Source organism: Sminthopsis crassicaudata, chromosome 5 (genome assembly GCF_048593235.1).
Source record: "Sminthopsis crassicaudata isolate SCR6 chromosome 5, ASM4859323v1, whole genome shotgun sequence".
Taxonomy (NCBI): Eukaryota; Metazoa; Chordata; class Mammalia; order Dasyuromorphia; family Dasyuridae; genus Sminthopsis; species Sminthopsis crassicaudata.
In genome coordinates, this window is record NC_133621.1 from 221,127,918 (window position 1) to 221,143,685 (window position 15,768).

A 15,768-nucleotide genomic window follows, 5' to 3' on the forward strand; every position below is an offset into this window, starting at 1 on the left:
TGATTGTGATGGAATATTATTTGAAAGTGATGAGCTATATTTTTCTTAGAAAAACATAGAAAAGCTTGCATGAAATAATGATGAGTGAAATGAGCATATTGCATACAGTAAAAATAATATATAAAGAACTGGGAATGAATAAGTGGCTTTTGATATTATAAACACCTAAATTAACTATAAGGATATATGAAGAAGGAAAGTATCTGCTTCCAGAAAAAGAACTGATAAACAGAAGTATTTATAGATAATTTTACATATACACACTTATTTAAATTAAATGGCAACCACTTCTAAAGTATCAGAAGCGGTAGGGAAGAAAAACAAGAGGTAGGGGAGAAAGCTTACATGATAATTTGTTCTGTATTTGAAAGCAATAGGAATCTGTAGGTTTTCAGATTCTTGGTCACTCTTTTTTATTGTACTGTTATAAAAATGTTTGCTTTATTCCATAAATTATTTCTTTTAAAAGGAAAGTCTCTATTATCTCTAAGTTCTAAATCCAAGATCCCAAACCCATAAATAATACATGTTGTAAGTAAGTAACAGTTTGATAACTGAGGAATTTGCAATCAAATAGGGAAAACAACATAAAGTTATAAAAAATTATTTATACATATGTGTGCTGTACATACATATATAGATACATAAATATATACGTGTGTGTATGCACACATAGTCAGGACATCTCAGAGTATAACCACCAGTAAATAACAAGTTACTAAGTACTATCATAGGATTGCTGGTTTTTCAGAGTTGACATTTTATGGAGTGGATTCAAATTCTGCCTTTATTTCAAATAGAAAAAAAATTGTGTCAATGAAGCTCTGAAAAAAAATTTTTATGGATGTATAAAGGGTTGGTACTAGTAGAAACATAAAAGGGATCAAGTGTATATTTTATTAATTAAAATGGAAACAACAAGAGAAAGAAAATAAGGAAACATGTTGAAATTCTGATTTTAGTTGAGTTTTGCCTTTGAAGTTTCCATATGAAAAAAAAAACTTTTACTTATTAGAAGAAAAGATAATTCTCTGAACCATATTTTTGAAGGCTTGTTTCACTTGCTGATTCCTCAGAGTGTAAATGAAGGGATTCAACATAGGGGCAACTGAGGTATTGAGCACAGCAACTCCTTTGCTCAAAGACACTCTTTCCCTAGCTGAGGGTTTAATGTACATGAAAATGCAGCTCCCATAAGAGAGAGAGACAACAATCATATGGGAGGAACAAGTAGAAAAGGCCTTTTTCCTCTGACTTGCAGAAGGGATTTTCAGTATTGTCTGAATGATGTAAGTATAAGAGAGTATCACTAGGGTCAAGGTGACCATGAGTGTTACCACAGCTAAAACAAATGCCATCAGCTCAAGGAAGCGTGTATTTGAGCAAGACAACTGCAGTATAGGAGAAGAGTCACAAATAAAATGATTAATAACATTAGATGCACAGAAATCCAATTGTAGTAGCAGGATGATGGGTGGAAAGATTATCAAGAACCCAGCCAGCCAAGAACTAAGGACAAGCAATATACAAACCCTACTGCTCATAATGGTTGTGTAATGCAATGGCTTGCAGATAGCAATATAGCGGTCATAGGACATGGCTGCAAGAAGGTAAAATTCTGTCACCCCCAAGAAAATGAAGAAGAACAACTGAGCCACACAACTATTATAGGAGATGGTCTTATCCCCTGTCACAACAGTAGCTAGAAATCTAGGAATACATACAGATGTGAAGGAAATTTCTAAGAAGGAAAAATTTCGGAGGAAGAAGTACATGGGAGTCTGCAAGTGGGAGTCCAGAAATGTCAAAGTGATAATGGTCAGATTACCAGTCACACTTAATATGTACATAAAAAGAAGGAAGACAAAAAGTACCATTTGCCACTGTGGATCATCTGTTAATCCCAGCAGTATGAACTCTGTGACTGATGTATGGTTTTTCATTTTTATTTTTTCTCCTTTGGTCATGCTTTATCTTCCTACCGCCTGGAGAATTGAAGTGAAGGAACAAAAGGTTTAGCTAATATGACATGGAAATACTTTTGAAGTTAATAAAAATGAATTTCACCTTATCATTGATAATTATGTTTTTTTCTGGAAAATATCCTCTGGATACATAGTAACAGCAATATTTTAACAATGATCAACTGTGAAGGAATTGATGAATGATGAGACTGTATTTGGCTCCCAGTAGAATGGATATAACCTTAAAGAGTTAGGAATGTCCCCATGAGAATTCTGCTTTCAATTAATTGCTTTTGTATTAATCATACAGAAAATTATCAGACTCTATTTTCATTCTGCAGTACTTTTTGGATTTGCTAACATATATGCAAAATAATATTCTTGTTTACTTACATTTTAATGTAATTTTATTTATAAATTTACCTTTTAAAAATCTTCTAGATATATTCCCTGACCAAATGTTCTGGAATTTTCTAAATAAGTTCACATTTACTCAATTGTCATTCTTAAGTTTATAGATGTTATACTATTTTATTCTAAATATCTTTCTATAGTTTTCATATATCTAATCTATCTATCTATCTATCTATCTAGCTTTATTTATTCTATCAAACACTTTAATTGTGCTTCTCTAATTTCATTGTCTTTCTTACTTATAAAAATATATTTTTACAGGTCAGAATAAAATATAATTTAGCAAAAAGACATTTTATTTTTCATTCTCGATTCTGCTACTTATTTCTTATCAATATGAATTTAGACAAATCACTTAACCTTCTGCAGGACTCAATTTCATACTCTGTATCATTAAGGTGTTTTGACTAGGTGATCTCTAAGGTCCTTATCATTCTAATTCTATAGTCTTGTGGAAGCTCTTCTGATGCCTCATATTTTGTTGGTCTTTTTGGTCACAGATAAAAAAAACAATTACTACTAAAGAACTGTCTATATGTTATTGAGATCATTTGCCTAAATCTATATCTGTAACTAATAATTTAATTTCCACATTCTTCATAGTCCACAGGGCTTCTTATCTTCCTATTTACAATGTGTTTTTCTCACGAGATTCCAAACAATTATTTTGGTGGAATGCTCTAATGTCATTATTTTATAGAGTTCTCCTACCAAAATGGGAAGGAAAGCTTTTTTTTTTTTTTTCTGAGATCAAGGTGCTTCTCTCATTCTTTTTTTTCTTTTTTCTTCTTTTCCTTCTTTTCTTTAATATATTCTTTCTGTTTCTCATTTTCTTCCTTCCTTCCTCCCTCCCTTATTTTCCCTTTTCCCTTCTTTTCTTTCTCCATCCTTTATTCCCATTTTACCTCCTTCTCTTCTTTATTCTTTTTACCTATGCTCCTTCTTTCCTTCCTTTTCCCTGACACTTTTCCCAGCATTTCTTCATTCCCACCTGCCTTCCTTCCTATCTTTGGTATGTCTTTTTTGTTTGTTTGTTTTACATCATGGTCATTTCCCAATTATTTCCAATTACATTGTAAAAATTAGTGTGGTCAAGCAAAATAAAGCAATTAAATTTTCCATGCTAAGTATTAAGATGGTCAAAATGAGCCATATGTACAGAATTCATACTACAGAAAGAAGCATATAAATCATTTATAATTAAAACCAAAATAGGATTACTGTAATTTAAAATAGTTTTCCTTAACCTGGAATCCATAAATTCTTAAGGAATGTTTGAATAGATCAGAATCCTGGATAGGAAAACATTACATCATTTTCCCCATTAACCTCTAACAGAAAGTTAGCAGCTAATTTTCTTTAAATGATAAATATTGATAATCAAAATATTCTGACAAAAGGTTCATAGGCTTCATTAGACTTTAAAAAAGATCCATTACATGTGCCTGAAAGAATAAGAGTCCTTTCAGTTAATCAATTAGGTGTACAAAATTTCCTTTTATTGCCTCAGCTTTTAACATTTTAAACTAACTGTGTTGGTATCATGTATATTCACTAATATATGTGGTACAAGAAATAAGCAGGAACTACTTGGACTTAAGCTAGAATGCTAATACCAACATAATAGAGTATATTGTAAAAGATCATCTATAACCCTGTTCCCAAGTCAGGATAAAAACCAATCTGGTAAAATAGGAACTACAGAAAATTCCTATTCTGCATATGTAGTAAAAACTCAATTTCTAATTTAGGAAGTATCAGATAACTTATATACACAAATGAAAAATAGACGTGGAATGAGTTTTTGTTATACAGAAAGTTAGAAAAAATTAAGTAACATGACAAAAAGGGATCACATAGTTTCCAGACAATCTTTGACTGATCAATTTCAATTTTAATCTTGAATATTCCCTTTGGTTTGCATAAATTGAAGTAAATTGTTTATGTTCAACTTATAAAATTTCAGTTTCATAATTGTTAAATATACTCAAATACCACATACTAAAATAGCTTGAGCAGAAAACTTACCAAATGGCCTTTACACTCCCACTTCAGACACTTCCCCAGGTCTGAGATCCTGACTCATCTCACCAGAAATGCTCTAGAAAATGTTTTCTTGATAATTAGTAGCAAGAGAGTTTTGCCTTGAATGGAAGAGAATGCAAGGTAGTTTCAAGTTTTTGGACAGTGAGAGATGTTTTCCTGTACATTTTAAATCCAAAACTCAAGGGAGAAGCACAGAAGGGACTGTGGAGATGCACATTCTCTAGGCACTAAGTAAAAGACAATACATCCATTCTTCATTAGCACAAAATGTAGAAAAGGAAATATAATGGAAAGTGCCTAAAGAATACCAGAAGCTGTGGAATAAATAACATGGGGTATCACTAAATAAGAATAATATTCCATGATAGAGGAATAAGTATCCATCTTTTAATTCATATTATTTCTTTTGTAGGCCAAATGTATATTGCTTTGAACTAAAGAAAACTGGTATTTAGGATTCTCTAGGGAAGTGTAAGGGGAAATTATATCATAGTAGCTTCTAGAAATTTTTGATAAGAATCTCTAGCCTACCGGTTTTTTGGTCTCTAGGGGAAACTTATTCCCCTGAAAGTTGGTATCCCCTAGAAAGGGTGAGGAAGTATGAATTCTCTTTAGTAAATTATAATTCTTTCCTCAGATTGAAAGAAGACATTTTCTCCTTTCTTATTATATGGTATTTGAAATCACTACTCACTACACATAGCTATAATTTTAATAGCAGACAGTTTCATAAATCATATTATTTTCAAACACAAGTAGAGATAGTTTTCAACATTTATTTTTGTAAAACTTTATGTTCCAAATTTTTCTCCATCCCCTTATTATTGCTCCCCTCCCCATGACAGCAAGCAATCTGATATAGGTTAAACATGAGCAGTTCTTTCAAATATATTTCCATATTTGTCATGTTGTGCAAAAAAAATCAGATCAAAGGAGAAAAAGCCATGAAAAGGAAAAAAGCAAGTAAACAGACATTAACAAAAGGAGAAAATAATGTGCTTATATCCACATTCAATCTCCATAGTTCTCTCTCTGGATGTGCATTGATTTTCCATCCCAAGTCTATTGGAATTGCCTTGAATCACCTCATTGTTGAAAAAAGCCAAGTTCATCACACTTGATCATCACATAATCCTATTGTTACCATTTACAATGTTCCCTTGGTTTTGCTTACTTCACTCAGCATCAGTTCATGTAAGTCTTTCCAGACTTTTCTGAAATCAGCATGCTCAGAATATCTCATAGAACAATAATATTTCATTACATTCACATACCATAACTTACTTAACCAATTTTCAACTAATCAAATTTCAACTAAGTAACCACTCAGTTTCCAGTTCTTTGCCATTACAAAAAAGAACTTCTACAAACACATAAATTGTTTTCATTCAAAAATAGTTTGGAATGGAATTTGCAATATTTATTTCATATCCACAATATACAAGATTATTTGAAGTGAATACAATGGTATGATCTTGGCGCAAAGGAGCTCAGACAGCATCAATACAAAAGCTGTAGTCAAATCCATAAAATCTAATTAGACTTTGTTTAAGTAGCACAATAACTTATAATATACTTTGTCAAGTAGGGGAGTAAGGAGCTGATAATATATCATATTATGATACATATTGAGAGGAAGGCAATTCATTATTCAATTGAATATTCAATTAACCAATAAAGTCATCAATAGGGATCCTCCTTCCTGCAAAGCATATCATAACCAATCCATGTTTTGACAAGGCATCCTTCTATATTTCTTAAGCCTATTTAGATGTAATTCAGGGGCTGTTTACTATTATCCACTCCTCTTTCTGAAAGAAGCTTTTTGTTATTATGTTCCATACTACTTTATGTGAACAATGTCAATCTGTCAATAAACATATATTAAATGCCTACTCTGCACTAAGCATTATGCTAAGTATTAGGGATACAAAAGAAGGCAAAACACGGATCCTGCTCTCAAGGAACTTACACTCTAATAGAGGAAAAAACTTACAAGCAAATACATACAAAGGAAACTATATATGAGATTAATTGGAAATAATTAACAGAGGGAAGGCACTAGGTTTAAGAGGGGTTAGGGAAGTCTTTTTGTAGAAGGTAAGATTTTATTTAGGACTTGACCATATTTATATCTACTCATTTATATCTACTGTTCACTTTTTAAATTGCTATTTGGGTGATTTATACTTTCCATTGCTCAGAGATTGCTGTAGTATTTCATGATCATAAACAGACGAATCTTGACCATTTTGTTTCAATGAAGAGCCCCATGTTATTAAACATGCAACCCAAAGAATATTGAGAAAGTTAGAAGTTAGAAACACTTGAAAGACCTAATGCTAAAAAGTAAACAGAATATTTAGAAACTATATTTCTATTAAGCTATAGAAAAGGGATTTAATGATGTTTGTTTCCAGTGCCCACCTTTTTTTCCTCCTTTGATTTACTTTCTGTCATTCTTCCAAGCATCTAGCAAGAAACATTAAAGGGCAGTGGAAAAACATTTGATTCACTATCTATAGATTTTAATTTGAGCCCTGGTCTGCTAAAAATTTTTGAGTTATTATAGATAATGCCATTTTGCCTCTCTGGATGCTATTTTTTTACAGTCTTTATCAGTTTAAATTTATAAAGAAGGTGTCAGCCAGTACAACATGCTTAGAAAATAAGATCATCATGGATAGAAATCGATTCATTCTTTGTATTTGAATTTTCTTCCAGTGCTTCCTATAGTATTTTACAGTTTGCAGAGCACTTCACATTCTCATTTGAGCCTTATCCTGTGGGGAAGGGGTGACAAATGTTAACTTTAGTTTACCTATGAGGAAATTGAGATTAGAAAGTTCAAGTGAAATTGTCATAGCAATTAACAAATGTAGGAAACATAATTTGAACTCATTTCTTTTTTTTAATTTTAATATCAGCAACTTACCTCTGTAAAATGAAGATAATTATATTTAATTCCATATTTCATATGGAATTATTTTAAGTACAGACTTTAAAATGTCTTGTAAAATGTCAGCTAATGCTACACAAGGTTACTTATTTGTTCTATGGTTTCAAGATTCTTTTGTTGAAATAGTCTAAAGAGTCATTCTTTTCACAAAAGCTAGAAGATTTTTTTTGGTTGTTTTTATTTTATTTTTTTTAATAGCTGACACATCACAATGCAGACTGATATGTATGCACCAATCAAACTGCCAGATCTCATTTTTTTTTAAATTTTAAGAGAGGGGCAGCTAAGTAGTGTAGTAGTTAGAGCACCAACCCTGAAGTCAGGAGGACCTGAGTTCAAATCTGGTCTCAGACACTTAACACTTCCTAGCTGTGTGACCCTGGGCAAGTCACTTAACCCCACTTGCCTTAGCAAAAAAAAAAAAAAAAGAGAAATCCCTGTTTTGTGGTTACATTACCTATATTCTGGACTGTTGAAGTGTGGGTTTTGAATGGGAGTGGGAAAAAAAATTGCAATAATCTCTTTTGAATTAGTTTGTTGGCCTATATCTTTATCTAACTTGATAAGCTTGTTACTATCTTTTTTTTCTAATAAGTATTGCTCTATTGCATTAATTACATTATTTAATTACATTAATAAAAATTTAAACATTTCAAATAAAAACAGATTCATAGAGTACACCACAGGAGACTTTCTTCCACAGTGATGCTGAGCTTTGAGTTTGCCATCAAACTAATTCTGAAACTGTAAATATTTTGTCACCTAATCCATTCTTTTTTTCTTTCTTTCTTCTTTTGGTTAGACAATTAAGCTTAAGTGACCTGGCAGATCACACAGCTAGTAAGTTTTAAATGTCCGAGGCTGGAGTTGAACTCAGGTCCTCCTGACTGTCTGTAGACTGTCTGTCTACTACACTATCTAGTTTTCCCCATACTTCTTTTCCATTTCCATTTCCATTTTCATAAGAAAGTTTTTGAAATGTATGTATATTATATCTATAACATTCTTCTCACTTATCAGTTTAATAACCAAGAATACAAGTAAAGTTAGTGTCTGACAGAAATGTAATCCTTGCTTATCTTTCTAATAATTTCTTACTAAACATTTCCTTTCTTCTCCTTCTGGAATTTCCCCAGGAATTAAAATGAAATTCATTGGCCTATGCTTAATAGAATCTGTGCTCTGTATTTTTCCGAAAACTGGAACAATATTTACCAAATTTGGAAAAGATTTACTCTTCTCCAATTTTGTGGGGACTCTTGTTTTGTTGTTTATAATATTCACTAATTTTTTCAGTTCCAAATTCTCTCCCTTCACCAATTATCCATTAATTTATTCATTAATTCAATACCTCATCCATTAATAAGTTAAACAGTATGATATCTATTATACACGGGGAATATCACACAAAATATCTTTATATATTATGCATGTGGCAAAAAAAACAAAAAAGAAAATAAAAAAGAACAATATGCCTCAGTCTACTTTCAGAGTTATTCAGTTCAACGTTCTCAAAAGCAGATAACTTTTTTCATCATGAGTCTTTTGGAATTGTCTGGATTATTTACTGATCAGAATAACTAACTCTTTTACAATAGATGATTATTATAAAATCGCTGTTACTGTGTATAATGATCTTCTGCTTTTGCTCACTTCACTTTACTTCAGTTCATTTTATTATTTCAGGCTGAGCTGAAACTATCTTGCTTATCATTTCCTACTATATAATAGTATGCTCTTACAATCATATATCATACCTAGTTCAGCCATTCCCCAACTGAAGGACATCCCTATAAATTCTAATTAATACTATCACAAAAAGAGGTATCAGCAATAATTTTGTACACATAGTACTTTTTCTTTTCTTTTGCTCCCTTTTCAAAATAGACCTACTAGTGGTAATATTAGGTCAAAGGTTATCCATAGTTTTATATTTCTTTAGACAGTTTGAAATTGTTCTTCAAAATAGTTGGATCTGTTCTTAACTCTTTCAACCATGTGTGAGTGTATTTGTTTTTCCACACTCCCTCCAGCATTTGTCCTTTTCCTTTTCTCATGTTATCTAGTCTAATTTAGATACATGAGATAGCACCTCAGAAATCTTTTCATTTGTACTTATCTAATTATTAGTAATTCAAAACATTTTTCATGAGTATAGATAACTTTGTTTTCTTCTTCTGAAAATGCCCTGTTCATATCTTTGGCTTTTTATTACTTGGAGCATGCATCTTATTTTTTAAATAAACTTGGATGTGTCTTATATATCTGACAAATGAAGCTTCATGAAAAGAACTTGATGCAAAATATTTCTGAATTTCTGATTTCTTTCTAATTTTATTGTAGTAGTTTTACTTGCACAAAAACTTTAAAGTATCATGTAATCAGAATTATCCACTTTACCTCCTGTAATGCTTTTTATCACTTATTTAGTCATAAACTCTTCACTTATCTATAGATCAAGAATGATATTTTTGTTTCCAAGCTCCATAATTTCTCTTGTGATTTTACCCTTTATTATATACATCATGTACCCACCTTATCTTGATTTGGGTATAAGATATTGTCTCAGGTATAGTTTATGCGTTACTTTTTGTTAAATACTGCATACTTGCTCTCCAAAGATTGTATTTTTGGGTTTATCAAACACAAGATTATACATGGTCATTTACTGCTGTATATTGTATGCCTAATCTATTTCACTGATCAACCGTTCTATTTCTTATGAAGTTCCATATTGTTTTGACTATTTTGTAATATAATGTGAAATCAGGTACTGCTAGGTCACCTTTTTTTACTTTCTCTTTCCATTGATTCCTTTTATATTCTTGATCCTTTGTTCTTCTAAATGAATTTTGTTATTATTTTTTTTCCAACTCTAGATTATATGTAGGTAGTTTCATTGGGGTGGCAAAGAATAGGTAAATTAAGTAGAATTGTAATTTTATTATATTGACTTGGGCTACCAATGAACTATTAAAGTTCTCCAATTTTTAATATCTGTATTTATTTACCTGAAGTGTTCTATAATTGTGTTAATATAATTTTAGCAGGTAGATTCCTGAATATTTTATATTACCCATTGTTATTTTAATTATAATTTTTCTTTCTATCTCTTGCTGCTAAACATTGTGGTTACATATAGAAATGCTGATAATTTGAATGTGTTTATTTTATATGCTGTAACTTTTTAGAAATTGTTGATTGTTTTGGCTAGTTTTTAATAAATTCTCTAGGTTGGTTCTCTAGATTTCTTTAAATAAACCATCACATTATCTTCAAAGAGTGACAGCTTTATTTATGGAAAATTTTTTTTTGTGTATTTCACATGCACTTTCTCAGTGCAGAGAGAGAATTACAAACTCAATGTTTTAAAAACAAATATTAAAAAAAATTTATATGTGTTCCTGGGAAAAATAAAATATTGAATAAATGGGAAAAAAGAATGGCAATTATTCATTCAAATTTTCTTGTTTTACTATTATAACTAACATTTCTAGTATAATATTGAATAATGATAATGATGATGAACATCCTTGCTTCTATCTTGATCTTATGTACAGACTTCTAGATTTTCTCCAATAGATATAATGCTAGTTCTTGATTTTATGGATACTATTTATAATTTAAGAAAACTACTTCTTTTCCTATGTCATCTGGTATTAAAAAGAATGGATGTTGCATTTTGTCAAATAGCTTTTTCTGCATCTATCAATATAATCATGTGATGTTTGTTTTTGTTATTTACATGTTCAATTACATTTATCATTTTTCTAATATTGAATCAGCTTTCCATTTCTGTTAATGTCCATATTGTTAATATCCATGTTCATAATGTATAATTATTGTGATATATTGATATAATCTCCTTGCTAGTATTTTATTGAATTTTTTGTATTAATATTCAGTAGAGCAATTAGTTTGTAGTACTCTTTTTATTTTTTTTTTGTGAAAAAACACATAAATATAGCATATGTTAATTTACATTCAATCTATATAGTTCTCTTTCTGGAAGCAGACGGTGTTTCCTGTCAAAAGCTTATTTGGGTTACATTGCATCATTGAACCATTGAGAAGAAGCAAGTTTTTCATAGTTGATCATGGCACAAGCTTCCTGTTAGTTTGTACAATGTATTTCTGGGTCTGCTTGTTTTGCTCAGCATCAGTTTCTATAAAATTTCTAAAATCAGCCCTTTCATCATTATTTAAAATTAATTTTTAATATACATTGCTTTATGAATCATATTGGGAAAGAAAAATCAGAACAAAAGGGAAAAACTATGGGAGAGAAAAAAAAACTAAAAAAGAAATGAACATAACATGTGTTGATTTACATTCAATCTCTATAACTCTTTTTCTGGATGCAGATGGTATCTTCTGTCCAAAGTCAATTGGAATTACCATGGAACACTGAGTAACTGAGAAGAACCAAGTCTTTCACAGTTGACCATTGCACATTTTTGCTATTATTCTGTACAATATATTTCTGGTTCTGCTTGTTTTGCCCAGCATCAGTTCCTGTAAATATTTTAGGCCTTTCTAAAATCAGTTTGCTCATCATTTTTAATATAATAATAATGTTCAATTACCTTCATATACCATAGCTTATTCAGATATTCCCCAGTTGATAGCCTCATTTTCCAATATTTTGTTACCATAAAAAGAACTGCTATAAACATTTTTGCACGTGTGGTTCCCTTTCTCTTCTTTTATGATTTTCTTGCAATACAGACTCAGTGGTGGCACTACTGGGCCAAATGATAGGCATAGTTATATAGCATTTTGGGCTTACTTCAAGATTGCTCTCCAGAATTTTTTGATTCCATTTCACAACTCCACCAGCAATGTATTAGTGTCCCTAGTTTTCCCATATCCCCTCCAACATATGTCATTATTTTTCCTGTCACCTTAGCCAATATGAGAAGTATGAGAAAAGGTACCTAAAAGTTTTAATTTGCATTTCTCTAATAAATAGCAATTAAGAACATTTTATATGACTACGGATGGATTTAATTTTATCATCTAAAGATTGTTCATATCATTTGACCATTTAGCAATTAGGAAATTACATGTATTCTTATAAATTTTACACAATCTTTATATATTTGAAAGATGAGACCTTTGTTAGGAACACTAACCATAAAGATTTTTTCTCAAACTTTTTCTATTTCCCTTTTAATATTGTTTGTGTTGATTTGGGCTTGTGCAAAAAAAAAAAAGTTTTGTAATTAAAGTTGTCCATTTTGCCTTTCATAATGTTCTCTAGTTCTTCATTCATCAAAAATTCCTTCCTTTCTCTAAGAACATGAAAAGTTAATTATCCCTTGCTTTCCCAATTTGTTTATGGTATCATTTTTATGCATAAATAATGTACCCATTTTTATCTTATTTTGAAAATGGCATATGAGATATAGATCTACACAATATTTCTAACATTATTTTCTAGTTTTCCTACCACTAGATTATGATAGGCCCCGATTATTGTCATATTAGTGATCATGATCACTGATCCAGCACTCTATTTCTTAGCCAGTATCAAATGGTTCTGATAATTGCTGCCTTATAATATAGTTTTAGGTTTGGTACTATTAAGCAACCAATGTTTATATCTTTTTTCCCTTGATATTTTTGAAGTTTTATTCATCCAGATGAATTTTGTTATTTTTTAGAGTTCTACAAAATGATTTTTGGCAGTTTGATTGATATGGCACTGAATAAATAGACAAATTTAGGCAGTACTGTAATTTTAATTATATTATCTCAGCTTAGCCATGAACAATAGATGTTTTCCCAGTTGTTTAGATCTGACTTAATTTGTGTGAGAAGTTTTTCATGACATCATGTCATCTGCAAAGTGATCATTTTATTCCCTTATTATCTATTCTAATTCCTATTTCTTTATTTATTTATTGCTAAAGCCTATATTTCTAGTACAATGTTGAGTAATAATAGTGATTATGGGCATTCTTGTTTCACCTCTAATCTTATTGGAAGTGAGTCCAGCTTCTCTCTATTACAAATAATGCTTACTGATGGTTTTAGATAGATGTTGGTTATTATTTTAAGGAAGACTTCCTTTATTCTCATGTTCTGTAGGGTATTAATTAAGAATGGGTGCTGTATTTCATCAAAAGCTTTTTTTGCAACTATTGAGATTGTCATATGATTTCTGTTTGTTTTGCTATTCATGTGGTCAATTATGGCAATAGTTTTCCTGATATTGAAACTGCCCTGAATTACTGGTATAAATACTACTTTTACATAGTATGATACCCTACTTATATGCTGCTGTAATCATGGCTAATATTTAACATTTTTTTGTATCACCATTCATTAGGAAGACTGGTATGTAATTTTCTTTCTCTGTTTTGGCTCTTCTTGAATTACATATCAGTACCATATTTGTGTCATCAAAGGAATTTGGCAGGAGTACTTTTTGCCTTGTTTCCAAATAGTTTACATAGCATTTGGAATTAATTGTTCTTTAAATATTTAGTAGACTTCACTTGTGAATTTATCTGGCTCCAGAGATTCTTTCTTTAAAAGTTCATTGATATTTTATTCAATTTCTTTTTTTTTTTCTTTTTTATTTCTTTTTCTTTTTTTTTTCCCCCCTGAGGCTGGGGTTAAGTGACTTTCCCAGGGTCACACAGCTAGGAAGAGTTAAGTGTCTGAGACCAGATTTGAACTCAGGTCCTCCTGAATTCAGGGCTGGTGCTCTATCAACTGTGCCACCTAGCTACCCCCTCAATTTCTTTTCTTTTTTTTTTTATGTACAGAATCGAATTTTATTGTTGTTGTTGTTGCAAAGGAAGAATTGTATTCACAAGGTAAAAATAATCTGGGAAGAAAAACAAAACAAAACAAAATGCTCACAGTTTACACTCATTTCTCAGTGTTCCTTTTCTGGGTGTAGCTGATTCTCTCCATCATTGATCAAATGGAATTGGATTACCTCTTCTTTATGTTGAAGATATCCACTTCCATCAGAATAAATCCTCATACAGTATCATTGTTGAAGTGTATAATGATTTCCTAGTTCTACTCGTTTCACTCAGCATCAGTTGATGTAAGTCTCTCCAAGCCTCTCTGTATTCCTCCTGTTGGTCATTTCTTACAGAACAATAATATTCCATAACATTCATATACCATAATTTACCCAACCTTTCGCCAATTGATGGACATCCATTCATCTTCCAGCTTCTAACCACTACGAAAAGGGCTGCCACAAACATTTTGGCACATACTGGTCCATTTCCATTCTTTAGTATTTCTTTGGGATATAAGCCCAGTAGTAGCACTACTGGGTCAAAGGGTATTCACAATTTGATAACTTTTTGGGCATAGTTCCAAATTGCTCTTCAGAATGGTTGGATTCTTTCACAACTCCACCAACAATGTATCAGTGTCCCAGTTTTCCCACAGCCCCTCCAACATTCATCATTATTTGTTCCTGTCATCTTAGCCAATCTGACAGGTGTGTAATGATATCTCAGAGTTGTTTTAATTTGCATTTCTCTGATCAATAGTGATTAGGAACACTCTTTCATATGAGTGGAAATAGTTTCAATGTCATCATCTGAAAATTGTCTGTTCATATCCTTTGACCATTTATCAATTGGAGAATGGCTTGATTTCTTGTAAATTAAAGTCAATTCTCTGTATATTTAGGAGATGAGGCCTTTATCAGAACCTTTAACTGTAAAAATGTTTTCCCAATCTGTTACTTCCCTTCTAATCTTGTTTGCATTAGTTTTGTTTGTGCAGAAACTTTTTAATTTGATGTTATCAAAATTTTCGATTTTGTGATCAATAATGGTCTCTAGTGCTCCCTTGGACACAAACTCCTTCCTCCTCCACAAATCTGAGAGGTAAACCATCCCATGTCCCTCCAATTTATTTATGATTTCATTCTTTATGCCTAAATCGTGGACCCATTTTGATCTAATCTTAGTATGTGGTGTTAAATGTGGGTCCATGCCTAGTTTCTGCCATACTAATTTCCAGTTTTCCCAGCAGTTTTTGTCAAATAATGAATTCTTATACCAAAATTTGGGATCTTTGGGTTTGTCAAACACTAGATTGCTATTTTTATTCACTATCTTTTCCTGTGAACCTAACCTATGCCACAGATCAACTAGTCTATTTCTTAGTCAATACCAAATGGTTTTGGTAACTGTTGCTTTATATTATAGTTCTAGATCAGGTACAGCTAGACCACTTTCATTTAATTTTTTTTTCATTACTTCACTTGAAATTCTCGACCTTTTGTTGTTCTATATGACTTCTGTTGTTATTTTTTCTAGGTCATTCTGATTGGTATAGCACTAAATAAATAGATTAGTTTGGGGAGTATTGTCATCTAAATTATAATCGCTCAGCCTATCC

The 15,768-nt window shown here is 31.2% G+C and overlaps 1 protein-coding gene across 1 annotated transcript; it reads right to left on the bottom strand.

The window, feature by feature from the left end:
* Window positions 1-1,004: 1,004 nt before the first annotated feature.
* On the bottom strand, window positions 1,005-1,967 carry LOC141542795 (olfactory receptor 6C75). Its single transcript, XM_074267381.1, has one exon. The coding sequence runs from the start codon at window positions 1,965-1,967 to the stop codon at window positions 1,005-1,007; it is 963 nt and encodes a 320-aa protein (XP_074123482.1).
* Between the last annotated feature and the right edge of the window lie 13,801 nt (window positions 1,968-15,768).